Source organism: Synchiropus splendidus, chromosome 1, assembly GCF_027744825.2.
Source record: "Synchiropus splendidus isolate RoL2022-P1 chromosome 1, RoL_Sspl_1.0, whole genome shotgun sequence".
Lineage (NCBI taxonomy): Eukaryota > Metazoa > Chordata > Actinopteri > Syngnathiformes > Callionymidae > Synchiropus > Synchiropus splendidus.
The window spans coordinates 63481474-63501501 of NC_071334.1; the positions used below are offsets into that span (position 1 = coordinate 63481474).

Below are 20028 nucleotides of genomic sequence, written 5' to 3' on the forward strand. Positions count from 1 at the left end.
CCTCAACCTTCCAGAGGAACCATAAGATCACTTTAATATTGCATGGAACCTGTTTAAAATGGAGTCATATTTTGATCATAGCCTCACGACATGAAGACATTGGTGCGCCTTCTTGGCAAAAAATATTTGAGGTTCAATGCTCCTGATATTTGATACTTTAAATGGAAGTGATTCGATAGGAAAGACAGAGAGAGTGAGAAATAGGAAAAAGGAGAGTCAGACAGAGAGAATGATAACCTGAGAGAATAGAGAGAGAGAGTGAGAGGGAGAGAGTTTCCTTTCACTGCTGCTAAATCTGTGTGTGGGCAGGACTTGGCTGGGAGAGGTAGCTCCTAGTGCTCAGCAGAAGGACCCACAGGAAAAGCGGAGAAATGGGAGGACAGAGATGGAGATATCAGATGAAGACAGGCGGATGGACAGACTGAGGAAGGAAATTGTTACTCAAGAATTAACGGGAAAGAACAGATTTCACCAACAGTTTTGGCTTTTTTTCCCCTCCAAACATGTCCAAATGTGAGAAGTTCAGTTCTAGAGTGGAGTATTCACATCACAGTTCCCAGTTCTGGACCATAGGGTCTGAGTGTGAGCACAGCTGTCAAAGCCACAGCAGATCAAGGTTCAACGTCTATTTTATCAATCAGCTGAAGCAGTCGTGACACATAAAGTGATAAACAGCTATCAATATCAGGTGATGATTTCATCTATTTCAAATGACATATTTTAATTTGTTTTCACTGTATGTGCATTTTTATTTGTTTCAAATCGTGCTGACCTTTCTGAACGTGTGCAGAATGTAGTCAAGTGTTTTACAATCTTTTTTTTAGCCGTGGCACACTTGGTTCATTGAAAGACTCTCACAGCCCATAACCACCAAAGGAACCTCGGCCAATTGTGCTCAGTTGAAAGTCCTGCAGAAAACATTTAGCTACTGACACTCGCCTGTTGTAGCACAATATTTGCCGAAACAAAATGCAGAAAATGTATCAGTTAAAATTGTCTCCAGAAAGGGGTGGGCAATGTGGCACAAATATATCGTTGACTTTTTTAGTTTTAAAAAAATAAATTTTTATCATGATCTCACGGGTGTTTTTTTTTATTGAGAAACATCTGACAAATTAGGCCAAAGAACGTTCTTATTCTAGCTTGAGTCATTTCCAGACAAATCTTTTGCAGCTTGCTTCATAACCACAATTATTATTTCTCTCTCTACATTTTGGAGCAAAATTGCTTGGTTCTGCCTTTAGTTTTTCGCCAACTCTTAAACAAGGAAGCAATCTCTCCATCACTGTTGTGAAAGTGTGTGGTCAAGTTAGTGGCGCATCAGGTTTAAAAACAACTGGACGTTGCCCATTTGACTGGCTTCTTCACTGTCTGTCAGTGTGAGGGAAGAGAAGCACTGCTGCAACTGAGTCACTGGTTCAACATAGATCTATGGTGCATAGAGAGAATGTGAGTGAATCCATGTGATCTCCTCACGTTGGTTGCTTGTCTTCACGTTCTAATTGTTCATGATTTAATGTCATCATGTGGCCCACCTCTATCTCTGGACAAATGCGGTGAAACTGGATCATTTCTCACATTTCCAGTGAGATCTCAACCACAGCAGTGCGCCGCGTCACACACACTGCTGTAGTCCATGCTTTCGTTTTAATTCTAATCTCAAGTTATACACAAAGATGTGTTACGTGGATCATGTATGATATTAGAACGCTATTAAATTATTATGGAATAGTGAGGTGAAAACAACAAGACACATTTTTGATGGGCGGGAAGAAATGAACAACGCACCTGAGTCTTGGTCCATTTTGATTGAGAGCGCTGGGCTCTGGGGGGCGGAGTCTTCACTCAGGGAGTAGCTGTGCTCAGCTTGGATATCTGTGTACACAGAAATCATGGGAAGTTTGTTCCGGGAAGTGAGCTCCGTGTTCAGAGCAAAAAAAAAAGAACCTGTACTGTGTGGCTCTTACTCAATCATACACATGTATGTATGTGTAATGTGAATTTAACAAGCACCATTGGATTATAATTTTGACAGTGAAGTAGTCAAGACTGTGTCCAGACCAGAGCATACAAAGACCAAGACCAAGCCCAATGAGAAGACAGAATTCAGAACACAGAAGTCTATTAGTCACACATGATTTCTTACAGCAAAAGAAAAAGTCATCATTTTTTTCCAAAATAAATCAAGAACTGAAATGTACTCATTGGAACAATGTAGTAGTTTGTTCTGGCTCAACAATTATTGATCCGTTGTATTCACCACCCATAGCTTCTTAGCTCTCTTGAAACTGCTTTTTTGGCAGGTCTGGCCAGTTCCCTCTCAAATGTCTCATAAGCAACCCAATAAACAACTTTCAATCATCTGACTTCATTTGACATTGTGAGCCTAAGCAACTTGTGAGTCGGCCAATAGGAAGTTGCCTTTCTTGGATAGCTAAAAATGGTACCAAAGATGTGAGGTGACATTTTTCTAATTCCGCACATGTGGTAACCATAGCAACAGTAAAACAGCCGCACAGGTCTGGAGCCGGTGGTGGGCCTTTGCAATCTGACAACCTGCAATTCAACTTCACTTATGTGACCGGCTAAGCACCTGCTAAATTTGGAGAAGAGGAAGTCCAGTGAGATCTCAACCACATTTTTGGAAGCCACAGTCCAAACTGCCTCTGGAATCAAAGATTTTGCAGTAAGCACGGAGCCAGACTTGTCAGTGGTTTTGGACTGCGGTATCGTTAACAGCCGTATTGTGAGAGTTGAAAACCAAATCACGAGCCAGATGATTCCAATGCTGAACTTGGCTGAGAGGTGAGTTGCAAGTGCTGTCAAGATTTGTTTCCACCAAGTGCCACCAGTTTCCCTGAACTCAACCCCAAAGAGCTAACTTGGGCCACGACAAGCTTTCACATGCTCTCTTGTCAAGTCGGTGTCGCCATGGTTACAACTGTTTTGGTACCCACCATCCACATCATCAACAAACCTGGGCTGCTCTCTATGTCCATGTGTGGGAATGGGGGTCTGTCTGCCAGTAGGGGGCGCTCTAATAGATGATCTTCAAAGAAACTGCTGAATAAATCGCTGCTGAAGTCCTCCATCTGGTCACCAGAGAAAGGCTGCAACACAGAAGAAGGAAAACAGAGACAGTTCAGCATGTTTGGCAGTTAGCGCCTCCATAGAGGGGTCACCCGAGCACAGCAGAACGAGGATGTTTCATTCACTTCCACCCCTAATTCAACATTTATTCACACCCCATTGTGGTAAATCTGCAATTATTGTTACAATTAGCATCATAATCCACAACAGAGGCCAGATTTAAACGTGTAAGATGAGTAGGTTTTGTAACCTTGGCGGTGGCCAACCTTTTTCCAAAGACGAACGAATTTGAGGAGGTGAGAATGTGTGGGCACCAAGAGCTGGACAAGACATTCAATTGACACAATTGACAGATAAATAAGAAAAAAATGGTGAAGATTCAGAAAGTTTACATCTCTGAAACTGGAACATACTTTTTAGCTTTCAGCATCATCAGTAGATGTCAATCAACTTTGGGGTGCTTTCATATGACTCATGGGATCTCAGTATTAATACTCTTTTTTTTTTACTCACTGACATTGTGTTGGAACCAGTTAGCTCTGCGTCTAATGCAAAAACAGACTCCCAAATACTGCACCAACGTAACACCAAGTTGTTAAACAAATACATTCAGTTTTCGTGCCAGACATCTTATGAGAGCTGAAAGCGCCCGATACAGTATTTTTAACTGGCACAGTTTCCGATCTTCAGAGCCAGATTCAAAATACGGTGACCTCTGGTAGCCACATGAATTGAGAAACAGGATGACGGTCTATCGTCGATCAGAAATCGCGATCGTATAACCGCCACGCTTCTAACCGTATGAGGGGGCATGATCTCTCAGATGCATTGAGGGACACCAACCTGATGAATCAGCACTTGTACGACAAGCTGACCACAAGTGTTCTAAACTAGTTCACATTTTTATCTCGGTGCACTGATGCAGGGGGGACCAATAAAGGCCATCTGATCGAATCTGACGTGGCAGATTGTGATTGTCGGAATGTTGGCACGAAGATACCCCCATGGAGAACCGTTCAAGCCATGTCCAAATGTTTTATTTGTACTTTGCCTTTAGTGTCTGCATCATCGCAGAAGACCTCAACAGCAGCATCAGGACCCAGAGTCATTGTAGTACCGACACCGCCTGGACTGAAGCCACTGTCTGGCTGGTGGGTGTAGATCCTAATGGGGTTCCTGACGGCAACCACATGACAACAGCAGTCCGTCAAAGCTGGCAAAAAAAAACCTTCCTTGGAGACAAATGAGTCACAGCGAGCTCAAGTTCAAGACACACAAACGCACAGTGACTCACAGAGGGAACCTGCTAAATTGTGTTCCACAGAGAGATGCTGAGATGGAAACACATCATGTCAGACAGTGGCGTGACCTCACCTCTAGACTCAATCAGAGCCTCTAACATCACCCTTAATCAGCCCTGCTTTTAATTTAGGACTCAAAGTTTCCACCAGTTAGCAATGCAAGGAAGCCTTAGCAGAGCCCTCATGCAGGAGCTTGTCACGGTGATACAGAAATGGAAGTCTCATTTGTTTTCAAGTCAGCTGGACAAGGAGTCGGCCTTGTTCATTCAGGACATCCAACACCAGACCGGTTGACCCAGTTAATTCAGACTCTTCAGGATGCACTCTGCTGATCCTGATCCATCGAAACCTCACCAGACGACACAGTCGGACTCCATGTTTCTCTTCGGCCGGAGAGGGTTCAGCATCCAGTCATGCTCTGAGTTGCGTAGACAAGATGAGGACAAGATCACCATGATTTTAGAGTTGTCTGTCACGTACCATGGAGACAGGGCACACAACATAATAGGGCTACAAGACATAATATTATCATAACTATGTCGCAGAATGGACATTAAAGATGTTAATATTCCAAAATCAGCTATATCAATTCCCTTCATGTGCTGCATGTTAACCTGAGGCAGAGGCAAATATCACTTTTAGAATCACCCTTCACTGTATGGCAGGGGTCTCAAACTGGCCCTCAAAGGGGCCTCAGTGGGTGCAGGTTTCATTCCGACCAGTCACCTTATCACCTGAAGACTGTAACCAGTTGCCTGGAGCACTTTGTTTCAGCTGCACCTGACTGGTTAAACTGTGTGTGTTTGTTTGGTTCGAAAAACAAAAACATACTGCCACTGCTCAGTTTGAAACCCCTGATGTACAGCTAAGACCTGAGGCCCTCTATTGACAGCTGCCAGCAAATGACAAATGTTGGCCACGTTCTACATCCTTCTGTATTGTATTGTTTTTTATGTTTCCGAAAAACACTTGGTTTTCACTAGACCCACAGTCATATGGCATCTGGTGTGAATATCCACATCGTCCAGCAGTACAACATACACAAAAGGACACTAACAAATAGTATGTTGTTGAGATTGACATATTTATTTGGAAACATTTTCCACTTCATTCACCAAGTAAGTCAATAATGGTCACATGACCCTACATGACATATCTCTGCTCATATACCACTGATTCATCTGAAGTAAAGAACCATTTGTGGACTCACTTGATGATTCCGGACCCTTCGATCATCTTTAAAAGATCATAAGTCACACACACACACATGCGCTCTGATGAAAAGAGTGTGTGTCCGAGAGGCCAACAGCATCTGTGCTAGTGTCTGGGACTCATGCAGCTGTACAATGAAACCACATGCAGTTATCAAGCACACACACGCACGCAGGCACGCACACGCGTTTGGGAAGACTAACAGATGTTGAGCAAAACAAGAAAGGCTCTACGTATGTGTTCATGTACTTGAACAGAAGTTTCAAAGAGAAACATTTTACAAAAAACAATATTCCTCGTAATTAATATGAAAAAAAAAAAATGAAAAAAATGAAACTGCATTGTAAATGCCAGCAGTCACAAGAATAATTGCAAACATTACTTTTAAAAGTCCCTTATTTTGACAGGGTTCTGTGGAGTGTCAAGGCCAGGACATCCAGTTGAAAACATCTTCCATCCAGAAGCTGAAACATTCTTGAACTCCCTGATCCAAAAGGGCTGATTCTATCTGTCACCCAGTACTGATGCTGCTAAGTTAGAGAATATATGAGTCAGTGGGAGTTTGTGCTGGCAAACTTCTGTTTCAAGCGTGTGCAACCATTGGTCCTCAACGGGCCGCAGTGGCTGCAGGTTTTTGTTCTAACGGGTCACCTATTCAACAATGAGATGACTGCTTGTTTCAGCTGGTTAAACTGGGTGTCCTTGTTTGGTTGGAACCAAAACCTGCAGCTACTGCGGCCCCTTAATGGATCAGTTAGAGACCCCTGCTCCAGACTGAGAAAGCAGTTGCAGCACCTCAGCCATTTTCTCAAGACGCCTCCTGGACACCTGTGACGTGTTGGGGAGATCATATCTATGAATTGTCTTGGCAACAATTCAGTATTCCCTGGAGGACCTGGAGATGCTTGCCATTGAAGGAGACGTCTGGGTTTTTTTGCTTACAATTTTGCCTCCACGACCGCTGTTGTAGTCGAGACCACCTAACCTTGGAGTCCAAGACCAAGAAGGGGAGGAGAACGAGTCAAACGAAGACCAACAAGGGGCTCCAGACCACGACCAAGCCTGAGACCAAACTGAATGCAGATGCTGAATTAGTCATATACATATTCATTTCTTACGACAAAAGAAACAGTTGCCATTTTTTCAAAATAAATCAAGAACTGAAATGCTATCATTGGAACAAACAAGTAGATGTTCTGTGTTCAGTCGTGACCATCGGTCTTGGTCTCAGCCTAGTCTCGGGTTAGGTGGTCTTGACTACAACACTACTCACTGCCCAGTCAAGGACAAATGGAAGACAATAGAGGATAGAGGAAACATATTGTCGTAGGTCGATGTGGTGATCTTCAGATCAGTCTTCATACGTCACCTGAGCAGCAGTGCATTAACCTTAAAAACCAATTTGCAATGAATGAAGATGGAGAAAAAAAAAGACGACGCTGATCCTACTCAAAATCTTTTTTTCCTCTTCACTCCCCTCGTACATGTCTACATACGGGGACATTGTTGGACCCCTCCCAGGTGCTGTCAATATTGGTTGAGTAACTACATATGTTACATCACTGACGCAGCAACATCTGCTGCTCATCAGTCCGGACCTTCACACTTCCTCCTCTGCTGGGAACTGAGCCCCCCACACGTTAGGGAGGAAAATGCTGCTCAGAAGCAGTTGACACTTTTTACAGCACTTTAGGAGCCACTGTGTCATTAGAGGGAAGTGGGGAATTGGGGGGCCGAGACGTAAACCACAGACAAGGACCTGGGAAAGACGCACTCACAGGGAGTCATTACAGATGCACAGAGTTGGTGTGTCTGTAATTAACCAGGCTGGGTTTCAACACATCCCCCTGACTCCCTCACTCTAGTCGCACAAAGGCTGATGTTGGAACTTAGCTGCGTGAGAGACCCTTCACAGAGCTGAATCTGGAAGTTCATTCGTGACACTAATACATCGATTTATTTGGTTCCTCTAGGTAGCCCACTGGGTCAGCGAACTAAAGGGCACAATAATGATCAATTCTGCATCAAAATACAGTGCTGAACTTAATAAATCTGTTTTACATGATCGCAAGAGGCTCATAAGGGAACCACATGTGAGGACCAAAGCCATGAAAGAGTCAGAAAATCTAAAATAATATCCAGATTTTTGCTGTCTCAACCGCCCATGTTTTTTTTTCCCCCAACGGTAACAATCTATTTGTTTTCGGTGGTCACGAGAAGGAGGAACAAACTATAGCCCTGGCTAAATCAGAGGATTTTTCCTTCACACACGCGTGCATGCCGCATGCCTTCTCACATTCCTTCTGCTCACTTGGTAGCCAATGACCACGCAGTATTCAGATGAGGTGGGCGTGCCTTTTAAAGCGCTGGAGTACAGGGTCTGAATGGAGAGTTAAGGAGGAAAAAAGGGGAAAGTATGAAGGCAAAGTGAAAGGAACAAAAATAGAGCAGAAGTCGACAGTGGTGAACTTTTAACCTGTTCTTTTCCCAGTAATACTTCATCACTGCCTCTCAGATGAAGCTGACAGACTTGTTCTAGTCCATGCTGCACAGGAGAGATGGGCTGAATATTATTAACATGCGAGGATAAAGAGGATCGAAATTTTGTCTCTCACTCTGTCTATCAATGGAATATTTGTATCTTTATGACTAGCAGTGGAAGGGAACTTGGTGTGTCGAATTCACGATTGTAGTCAAGAGCAGAGCGAGACCAAAACTGCTAGTCACATTGACACACACATTTATTTCTTACTGCAGATGACACACTAGTCATTTTTTTTCCTCAATAAATCAAGAAATTAAATGATGTTGGAACAAATGTAACAGTCTGTTTTGTGTTCAGTTTGGTCTCAAGCAGTTGGTTTTAAGTGGTGAAAGTCATCTATTATTCTTCCCCAGCACCTCCCTTACAGTGTCTCTGTACAGTGTCTGTGGCACACTTCCTGTAACCTATCAATATAAAAGCATGACCATGAATACTCTGGTCTTAATACTGTATACTCTTGTCTTAACACGATCTCAACACAGTCTTGACTACAACACCATGAGAATAACACTTTGATATGTTAGTAGTAAAAAAAAATCCTATCTCATGATAATTGAAAATATAGTGCAAACAGTAAAAAAAAACTGAAACTGACCCTATTTAATTTCAATGAAATATCCGGCTTCAACATTTAATGCAGTGCATTATGAGACTTCAAGACTCAATTTATATACAAAGAAAGACCCATACATGTACAAAGACCCCAGAACGTTTTAATAACCAACCAAAAAACAAACATACTGAGGTGATCAGATTCCGGTTGGATGTGTCAGCGTGAAGTGAATGAGTCTCGCAAGACCTTTCCATCCAGAAATGTCACTTCCACAGAGTGTGAAAGCCGACACCAAAACATAACATGAGAGGAGAGAAGATTGATTCAATTGACAGCTTAGGATGAAGCTCTGATTAAATAGAGTTCATTTAATATGACTGAGGTGCACATCCGTGCAAAGAGTGTTTTCGCCACGACTCCGTTTCGTCTTTCTCATTGATCTGATTTAAACTAAACAGTTGAATGGTATCACAACCATTGCTGGATGAAACAGCAACAGCTAGGCAGTTCAGCAGTTCCATAACATCAGCTATAATGCCGACGGTTGCACGGCGTTTCGCGTACAACAAGCAACGATCAGCACATCAGCTCCACAATGACACGACTGAGATGACTGAGGCGAAGAACCGAAACACAAGCTAGAGGTTTTGCGTCAGCAGAAACATTGGCTGAGACTTAAATGTTCAGGTTTCATCAGCAGCAGTGAACAAGCGAGATGAACAAGCATGTAATGAAACCAAGCTGTTCTCAAGAGAACAGTCCTTGTCGTATGGAAAGGCAGCATGAACAAAGCAGGGAAACAGTTGGTTTAGTAAATGTATATGTAGTGGCGCATTCATTTACGCATTTCCCAATATATACATTCATGTGTATATATACTAATGAGTACTGGATCACTCAGTCATCTGCAGCAAAGAGTTGACAGTATATTGTTGACATTTTCATGAGAGAGTTTGCGCTTTGCATGGCTAATTGGCACAGAAGAACACTGACACTAGCTGTAGAGTATTGAGTAGAGCTCATGCTCGGCCCTCGGTGGAATTTGCCGAGGCAGAAGTCCAGGACAAGCAGACTCACGAAATCCCAGATGCACCAAATGAGTGGGAAAAGCCTCCTTTTGGGGTGCGTGATGTCATGCGCCACTGAAAATGCACACGCTAGTTCAAATGAGCGACAACTACGAGGAAAGATTTTCGCAGTGAAGCACTCACACCAACCGCAGGAAGTAAATATTAGCTCTTGTCATGGTACAGAACCATGCAAATGACGCCTTTATCCAAATGGGTTGATGCAAAAAAACAGATGTACAGTGTTAGAAGGTTCAGAAGCTTTTTCCAGCGAGATCTCTTATCTATTATAATGTGCCTGATTATCTCATGAACATGTGGACTTCATTTATTAACAGTGATAGAGGCGATCAAATTATCCATGCAGCTTTCATTAAACCCCAGTCTGCATTGAATCTGTGTATTTACAAAGTGTCAAGTTGTAAAATTCTTCACATCAATCTTACTTCCACTTAACCAGCACAAGTATGGTGCATCACCATGATGGCGATCCAGCTCAGGGCAGCTTTGCATTTCATAGTTATGTGGAAGAAAATCACACAGCTAGCATGTTGAGTGATCAAGCACAGGACTGAGGGCCGAGTGTGGTCATGAATGAGCCCTTGATCGACGCAAAACTGCCAGGCTGGTTCAGGTGAAAGGTGGAATCCACCGAAACGTTTCCCTACCATCAACTTAAGACTGCTAATCCAGTAACCACATTTTTCTGTGGAGAAAAGTGGAGTGTCTGAAGACAACCTTTATCAAAAATATGGATTAGATCTGCACTTAAAAATCCAAACACCAGTATCAACTTCTTCTCTGGGCTGTGACTCACTGGGGTGCCCCACTAAAATTCAACACCTCACTAGACATTTTTAATCCTCCCCAAACCCAGTCTGAGAAAGAAGGTTATGAAAGAATTCAGCAGATAAATCATACGCTTGGTTTAATTATTTTTTACAATCATTTTAACTGGACAATAAAACTGAGGGGGTGAGGTTTCCACTGGTGAGCAGTTCAATGGAAGATGAAGTCACTTCTGCCCCATGACAAAGACGGTGAAATCCATTTATAAAAGTTACATTACCTTGCTCAGTCTCATTTGTGCAGCAAGCAGTGAGTAGAAGCGAGAAGGCAAATCTCATGGGGTTCTCATCGCATTTCTTTCTCCATCCTTTTGGAAGGCAAATCATATTTAACGAATGATTTATGCAGGTTAATATATGATTTAATACAGTTCCTGCAGTTGACAGAGGGAAGGGGAATTGCTCAATTTCTCCACCCAGTTCCTTGATTTTTATGAGAAGTAAAGAGCCATTTACATTTAAGCCCAAGGCAACCGGAGCCCCGTATTTTTAACAATTAGACAAACACCTCCTCTCACACCCAGAAACATTTCTGTCATCAATTAACCTCTGAAGGTTGTGAGAGGAAACCTGAGTATGTACTCAACAGGATGGCTCTGAGTCACCATCAAACTTGAGTCGCCTCAAGCTGGACCGGAGCAGGGCACCTTCTCGCTGTGAGGCTGCAGCAATAACCGCAACGCCTCCATGTTGCCTGCTTAAAAGTTACGAGACTATTAAAGAGTTTCCGTTGTAACAGCAAAATTGTAACCACCGCCTCAAAGTGAACCCCGAAAATGACCAAGCTTTATTACAACTTCACAAACAAGCTTTATACCATGTTCATGTAGAAGATATGTAGTGGGAGCACATTTACAGGTGGTTGACACTATAAGGACACTGAGAAGAGTTTCCTCCTGTTAGCGGCAGGTGAGAAGGACCCTCGCCTCCTTTTCATTAAAACAGACTGCGATTGTATCTTCCTTTCAGATGGCGACTGACCCGCCAGAACCAATGTCCTATAATCCCATGGCTTCCCAGCAGGGCGGACCACTTTATTTAGACCAAAATCGGGGGTGTAGAAACCACAAGCAGACTGAGTCACAGACAAAAATAGAGGTCTGCTTTTAAACTTTTTAACTGAAAACAGAGCAGGACAATGACACAGAGAGGAAAAATAGACCCGATTCACTGTGTGAATTTAAAGCAGCCGCTGAGCGTGAGACTTAACTTCCTGGTACAATTAAGGGAAATGAAATAGGGCAAAGCACTTTTGTACATTTGAATAATTGAGGCGCACAATTATGGAAATGAGAGGAGGCAGACTGCTTCAATATGTCCTCAGATGCAAAAATTATGATGACATACTCCAGACAGTACTTGAACTGATTACAAACTCCCTCCAGGAGATGGCACTGCTTTTGTTCTGTTTTAGTGAATCACTGTGTTTGTTGAAATACACTCATCACATGAAGCATCACACTATTGACGTCACACACAGCAGATGAGGATGGAATTTGTAGAAGAAAAAAATAATGAGTTTGCATCCATATGTTTCACTGACTTTTCTCTCAGAACCAACGGTGCAAAAATGACGTGACTTAAAGGTAAACGTAGCGAACAGCATATTCTTGTGCATCTAAGGTAAGCGAATATCCTGCACAATAGATACAAATAGAATACTTTTATTGTTGCTAAACCATTTGCTTATTCTGCATCCAGGTGACGCATTTATAAGTGTTTCACTTCACATATGAAGGCGCTGTATTGCATAGCATGTATGTGCACAACTGATGCACGCGCACGCGCGCACTGGGCTATGGCCCCGGATGTCAGTCAGGATCTGACACCGCCCTCCTGAAGTCCGGCTCCGGCCGGAACACGGAGAGAGGTGCGTTTGGTTTTCCCTGACGCTCCATATGTTCCACGTGAGGACGGAACATCAATCACTCGGAATGGCAGAGATCACATTTGCGCGTGGTGAATGACACTCACCACGTTGGTCAGAAAATCTCCGTCGCTCAGTTCCTCCAAGTCCAACAGGTTGGCTCCAGGGGGATAAAGCCGCTCCGCAGCCAGACTGTCCAATATAGACTCCATGGTGGTGCGCGCGCGTGTCCACCCGAGTCCGTCTGACACCGACACCGCAGCTGAGCGCTACTGTCCAACTTGACAACGACACTTGGTCACATAATTGTGCGCACGGACGCTGATGTGCACCCAGCTGTGAGCGCAGCGCTGCCCCTCTTCGGCCCGCCCACCTCATGAATATTCACACTAGCCACGCCCACCCAGTCACTCAGCCTTCAATACAGAAGTTTGTGTAAGGATTGGACTTCTTGCGATAGATAGATAGATAGACAGCTAGATAGATAGATAAATAGATAGATAGATAGATAGATAGATAGATAGATAGATAGATAGATAGATAGATAGATAGATAGATGAAGTGCCACTACATCATATTTACAGCTTTTGTCCATACATTCTTTTATTATTTGCACTGATAATCTTTAAATAAAATCAATATAGTCTGACATAATTTATTGAATTCTTATTATGAATATGTAAATTATTAATAATACATTGAGTGATATTAGATACATTTTCTTTTTATAATTCCCCCCTTTTATATTGATGTTTTTATTATGTATTTGTTCTCTTATTTATTTTTATGTGGCTTCAGGCATAAAAGAATGTGGCCCTGGATTAAATCATTTGCTTTGTATTTGTATGACTTGGGTGAACCAGTGCAGCAGAACAAGAAAACAAGATGAGGGGCTGTTTTAACACGCTGAGGCGGCCTGCAGTGATGCATTTCTGGAGCACGTCTATCTGATTCTGCCATCATATCCCCGGTGGGGAACAGAATCCACCGTATTGTCTCGCAGCAATGTGAGGCGGGCCTGCTGGTGCCCCACGCTTTGGTTTGTTACGTAACATGCGGAGAAAGACGCATATTAATGAAACTTTTATTTACAGTTCTTAGGGTTGTTTTGTGAAAATAGAGAGTAGCACTGAGGTGAGAGTCACAGTCTCATGAGCCCAGTCTGCAGAGGTCTGTGATACTCGGGAGATTTCATTTTATTTGAGCCTGAATCCCTCTTCTACTTGCAGACCAGGTCCACACCAGAGGTTCTGCTATGTGCTTGCAGAATCTGGACGCATGGATCCTGGTAAGTCGTCAGGATACAGAGAATTAATGAAAGCAAGCTGTCAACATTCTTGGCTGATGTAGCAACCACCCCTTCAGTCATGTGCTTTAAATGACTGGATCCCTTCATGGATCCTGTGAGACAGACAGATGAGGCCTGCTGGATCATGCTGCGACCCAGGTATCAGAACCAGGGAGTGGTCTGGACTAGGAGAGAGAATCTCATAGTTATTGTGGAGGTAACCATTTGTACATTCAGAGATCGTATTCAGGCACCTTGTTGAGTTACATAATTGAGCTCTTGTTACACTTTAACCTCTTTCTCTGTCTCTTTCTGATTTGGGGTCAGCGGCTCTTCTTCTTCAGAGTGTCACTTTACTGAGCTACACCCCTCAGGCATCTGGGGCTTCTACCAAGCTTTTGCACGCATCACTGTTTAGAAGCTGATATCATCTCCAGTTGCTTCATGACATAATGTTTCAGTGGAATATTTCCTTCATAAAACAATGACACTCCATAAATGTCATTTTCGCCCTCAAGGGGAGCCAAATGAAGTTTAATAATATGTTTATTGGGGTTCAAGTTACTGTCTGTGATACTGCACTCAATTCAGTCCCATTGCGAAAGTACAATTAAAGTCGTTGGTATTATGACAGAACAAAGGCGAACAACCACCAGATTTGAGACGTGTCAAGTGAACGTGATGCTGACTTAATCTGGAGGATAATAATCAACAGTGTGAGCAAACCAAAGCAGTCAAAAGTGCACTGAGAAATTCAATATGAGCCGGTTAAGAAAATAAAACTCAAGCAGCACAGAATGAGCAGAAATAATGGTCCTCTCAAAGAAAAACAGATCAGGATGGAGCAAAAATAGAGCAGTATAGGGAGCAGTCCTCAGCTCTATGACCTGTGACAGAGTGAGACTGCAGTTCAGTCAAAATACACAAACTACACTCCAATACATGTGGCCCTAAACACACCCCAGGACTTGGAAGTAATAGTACTCAACTGGATTCAGTGGTGTGTGACGCTTCACTTTGGCATCAAACTCAGAAGAAAAGATTTAAACGGAGAACACTGCCAGGGTCAGCCGTCACAAGCACACACTTAGATGCTTATGGGAAGTTGAATTCAATTTTAATCTGACTTGAAGTTACTGAGTTACTGACAGTATAGTGAAGGAGCCAAAAGTACAGACATTTGTGTTAAAATATTGCAGGTTATTGAGAAAAGTGACTATAAAGAGAAACACTGAAGCAGTGTGATGACATTTTTTGTACGCACGAACATCATATGACTTTTAACAGGCAACATATTAGATGAGATTAGATTAGACGGCCTTTATCAGTTCCACAGTGGTGTGATGTGAATAAGTAGAATTGTACTGCTGAGAACTGTGCTTTCCCATGTTTCCTGTCACACCTATCAGCCTCATGTACTGTGCTCATGAACTCCTATACACCAGCTGTCGCTCTGATAAACTTATTGATATTCCAGGTCACTGGCTGTGAGACCTGTGCTTCATGCTTTTACTGTCAGAGCTACTGTCTCTAACCCACACATGATGGCAGGTCTCACTAGTGTCCTATGGCCTTCCCCTTCCACCCGGCTGCTGCCCCTGACTGTTGTCTCCACCCTGCCTGCACTCTCCTCTTCATCTTCTTTGATCTCTGTCCACTAGGCTGGATGACTGAGCCCACGTACTTGACCTCATCTGTTTTCACTACCACATCCTCCACACATATATTTGCTGCCTTCCTTGTGCTGCTGTCTGTTCCTCCATCTTATCCTTACTTCCACTACACTGTTTCACATCATTATCATCCAGTATCACTTCACTCAATAACTAAGTAAATGTTTGTGGTAATTTCTGGTAATATAGACGTATTGTATTTTGCTGTATCAGAAAATGTTGAGATTATTAAAAGCCAGCCAGTATGTTCTCTATTTATGATCTGATTTGCTCGAGCTCCAGTGACGTGGGTATGACTCACTTTCAATTTTCAATCGACCTTTCGTTGCCATGGTTGCAGGTGTGATGTCAACACCGCAGCTAGTCATCTATGGCTCATGACACATTGGTCACCTCTTGCCTCAGAGACTGGCCGCTGGAGCTGAGGCTCCCCATCATGAATAGGAAAGGTTATTAGGAGATTATTTACACGTACTTCTCACAATCATATTAACGTTCCACAGGTCGTCATAGTGATCAAAGGAAACTCCCTCCTCCCTCCTGTGTTTCCCATACATATTCCAAAAGAGATAACAAACTTGATTATCTACTTTTTAAGTAGATAACAATAAGAAGGGGAAAGAGAACGTTAACTGACAAACTAGACGGACTGAATAATAATGGTCAGGATAACAACAACAACAACAACAACAACAACAACAACAACAACAACAACAACAACAACAACAACAACAACAATAATAATAATAATAATTACTTGAAACAAGGCTACTGCATTACCGGCAACTCATATACATGTATATTACAGTCTACATGAAGTATGTAATGTCATTATGACTGACATGGATCATGAAAAAGGGGACACAATGTGATGATGGATGGAGTTTCAGATATAGGAAATACGTACAAGACAGTGAATATGTGCCCATAGGAGTGGACACAACATACTTTTATTCTGTGGCTCTTTTATCTCACAGTCACATGAAATGCAGTGGCAGACTGAGACATTTTCCGTTCCCGCTCCAGTCCATTTATTGTCATTGCTGTGTGCTTTCTAAAAGCCACTCAATAATCGTAAAGTTCAGAGATATGAGGTGATGGAGGAGTAGCAGACGACGGAGGGTGTAATAGAAGCCAGTCTTCATTCAAACGCGCTTGGTTGGAAATAAACCAACAACCTTTACACATTGAATCACATTGAACGCTGTTGAACGCTGCGTGTGCTTTGAAGGACAGACACCGCCATCTAGTGGAAATTGTGAAACACAGCAGTGTAGTGTGCGCTGTGTCCAGGGCGCCTGGTAATACATACGGAACAAATGGCGTGTCTATGTAGTTGATCACGGTGTGCTTCGCAATTCACAATCTAGTGTCACTGACGCTTCCAAATGAACATCCATGGTCACCACTGCATCGTCTTAGAGCGAGTGAGTTTTCGGGTCAAAGCGTGTCGGACGGACAGCATGTAGGAGCGGCGGTCAGCAGGAGGACGCTGTTGGTCCAGCACCAGCCTGTCAGTCAAAAGAACACACGCTCAATCACAGTGCGGTCACCAGTGAACTGAGAGTTCGGGAATGAAAGAAAGAACTGATGCATGACCACCAAAGTGTGTACACCAAGTGACAAGTTGAGTATAGTCAACATACACCACAGAGAAATTAAAATAAAAATGTTTCAACACCGTCTTGTTACCAAGGACCTGAGCTACTTTTTTCCTCATAAATGTACATATAACTCATATTTCATTTCTAAATGAAATCCCCCAACACACACACAGAAAGTTAGCCATCGATCAGGCTACAGGGGGTTTTGTAAGAGAGTGTGTGTTTCTAACACTGGATCTCACCTTATGAGTTGGATCACAGCTGCCTCCACAGAAGAAACCTCCTCGGCCACTGAGAGTTCACTGAAACCACACCTAAACACACCGCCCAATTACTTTTGAAAAAGGTGTGATTGTGGATCATGTTACAGTGTTCTAGCATATGCTCAAGCACCGACTGAAATGTATCGAACAGAAGTCTGTGTCTGTACGGAGCACTGATGCGAACGCACAAACCTCAATTCCTGAGCCAGTTTCTGTCCTTCCTCTGTCGTCACCTGCCTCCCAATTTCTAGGTCAGCTTTATTGGCCACCAGCACAGTAGGGACGACTGAGGAAGGCGTGCACACACGCACACACACACACACAAACAGACACACAGAGACACTAATTGAGAAGTTGTTACCAAGGTCCTGAGCTACTCTCCAAATATGGAAGGTGTCCAGTGTGTGTTTATGTGAGTGACAATAGGCAGACGTCAGCCTGTGTAGGACCAGTCTCTGGACTGATACAGCAAACATAGTAAACACACTGTTACCATGGCAACCGGTGCCTTCTACTAGCTAGTGACTTCATTAGTTGGCTGTCATTCAGCTCTCACCCAGGCTCTGTTTGGTTTGATCGATGAGTTTCTTGACAGGCGTCACCTTCACAAAACTTGCTCGATGAGTGATGGAGTAGAGCAGCAGGAAGCCGTCGGCCCAGCGGATCGACGACTCCAGCGACGGCGGGTGACTATCCTGTCAATCAAATTGACACTCCATGTAAAATAATCCGGTAAAAACACACCCACCTCACACTTCCAAGTCAAACCAAGGTAATATGAAGTGGCAGATTGATAAAGGTGACGGTTTATGTTGCAGAGCAAACTCCTGCTCTTTCATGTTCAGGAGCATTCGATTGACATAAACTGCACACTGCTTTGGTATTTGTGACGGTGACTTGTGAGTGAAGTCAAAACAGGTTTGTGTCAGCACATGAATGAAGTACACTAAAAAAATATAAGCTTGATTGATGTGATCCGGAACCTCAAAACAATCCCAGCAACAATGTGTCCACTGCGCTCACTGTCGGCCCCAAACATGCCAAAAATAGAGGGCCTTTTTTCTTCCCACAACACACTAAATTGTGTGCCAGATACTTTATTAAAGATTACACGATGAAGAATAATCTGCAACATTCACTTGCTCTTCAACAGGTGCTTTCCTTAACACAAACCTCATATAGTACTGTATATTAGTATACACCCTTGAGAGCCACACAGTCGCTCCTCCAAACCAAATATCACAAACTATTCATTCATTCTCGTCCCGTCAAGGCAGAACCACGGGGCTCTGGAGTAAATTCCTGCTTTATGGGACGCTCCTGACAAGTTGGGAGTCCATCGAAGGGCACACAGAGAAATGAGACCAACCACTTCAGTCTCATGTGAAATTCTGACCTCACGGTGAACCCACTTGGAAAAGACCTGAAGCGGAACTGACCACAGCTGCCTGCACCTCTCACGGCTGTCCTTAAAACAATGTAGAAAGGAGGTTAAAATAGACACCTGCCTTTGAAGCCAAATCCAAAATCTCCACGTCAACAGAATCCTGGTCGACCAGCTTGTTGCATCTGTAGATGACCTCTGTAACAACACCAATACGACAAAAGCTAAGCTCTCAAAGTGAATATGAGCAAAGTCTTTCTGATTCTTAAGAAGCATTTTCATTTACATTGTTTTCTTCAACTTATTCCTCAATATTTATTTTGTTTTGAAAAAAATCTTAGGATACATTTGATGAAGAAACTCAGGAAACATGAGCACAAGCAAGCGCTTACCTTTCTTGTGATCATATTCTCCAATGAAGCGTTTCGTGATGAAGCGAACACAGAAGGCTGTAGACACAAAACAGAACAAACAATTCCTCTTCCACTGTCCCACATCAACTCCAAATATGAAGAGCGTTCTTTCCCAGTTTTACATCTGAATCCTACCAATAATAACTAGACAGAAACATCCTTTACTTCAGCTCCCGCTCCTGCTGCTGGAACTCTGGATCCAGTTCATCTCCATATTTAGTTAAACCACTCAGAGTGTGACCAGTTTTCAACCCTAAACATTTACATCTCTTAATTCCATGTGACCCCGAACTAAAGCTTCACAGACTCCTATTTGGATTCACCTGTTTTCCCAGTGTTCTGAGTCCCCAGGATGAGGAGTTTGACTGGAACCATTTTTCAGGGACGCCCGTCGCATGCAAGCACCTTGGAAAGGAATCAAAGATGAACAACATGAGTATGATAGTACACACGCCGCTTGCAAAGAACCTTCAGTTCTGATGATAATGCACTGACCATGAGCAAAGTCAGAGGAGCGAAGACAGCAGTGGTGAGCTGATCTGTGGATGAAGGGATGACTTCTGGCTCTCTCTCTAAATACTGTAGGTCTGGTGAGTGAAACGGTGCACTGACATATCTCACTGACAATATCCTCTCATTGGAATGTATATTTCTCCTGCCATATGGAGAACAGATACATATGTATTTCAAAGAACTTTGTTTTACTGTAATAAAAAAAAACATTTAAATCTTATAATATTCAACTCAAGACCTTGGCAGCGACAACTTGCTGCGGCAAATCTTGCTGAAAGCTTTTACAAAAGATGTCAGCATTAACTTTTGGTTTTTACTCATTAACAAAATACACACCTCACTGCTTGAACTACAGATAATGTGTCTTTGTTGGGCCCGGGACTTAAAGAGATTGATTACAATTAATA

At 43.0% G+C, this 20028-nt stretch overlaps 2 protein-coding genes across 2 annotated transcripts in view; both read right to left on the minus strand.

Moving 5' to 3' along the window:
* The window catches only part of creb3l1 (cAMP responsive element binding protein 3-like 1), a 22214-nt gene extending 9413 nt beyond the window's left edge, over positions 1-12801 (minus strand). The window contains exons 1-3 of the mRNA XM_053863100.1: positions 12591-12801; positions 2978-3110; positions 1789-1875 (exon numbers count right to left, since the gene is read on the minus strand). Of these exons, the coding sequence (XP_053719075.1) occupies positions 1789-1875; positions 2978-3110; positions 12591-12695 (325 nt within the window). The 5' untranslated portion in view covers positions 12696-12801. The remainder of the gene's footprint in view (positions 1-1788; positions 1876-2977; positions 3111-12590) is intronic.
* A 4045-nt stretch (positions 12802-16846) lies between these two features.
* zgc:110699 (uncharacterized protein LOC325371 homolog) lies at positions 16847-19483 on the minus strand. The gene is made up of 7 exons (XM_053879426.1): positions 19432-19483; positions 19088-19144; positions 18814-18893; positions 17868-18006; positions 17504-17597; positions 17291-17362; positions 16847-16955 (listed from the first exon to the last, which is right to left on the minus strand). Exons 1-7 carry the CDS (start codon positions 19481-19483, stop codon positions 16847-16849), a joined length of 603 nt encoding a protein of 200 aa, XP_053735401.1.
* Positions 19484-20028: the final 545 nt, after the last annotated feature.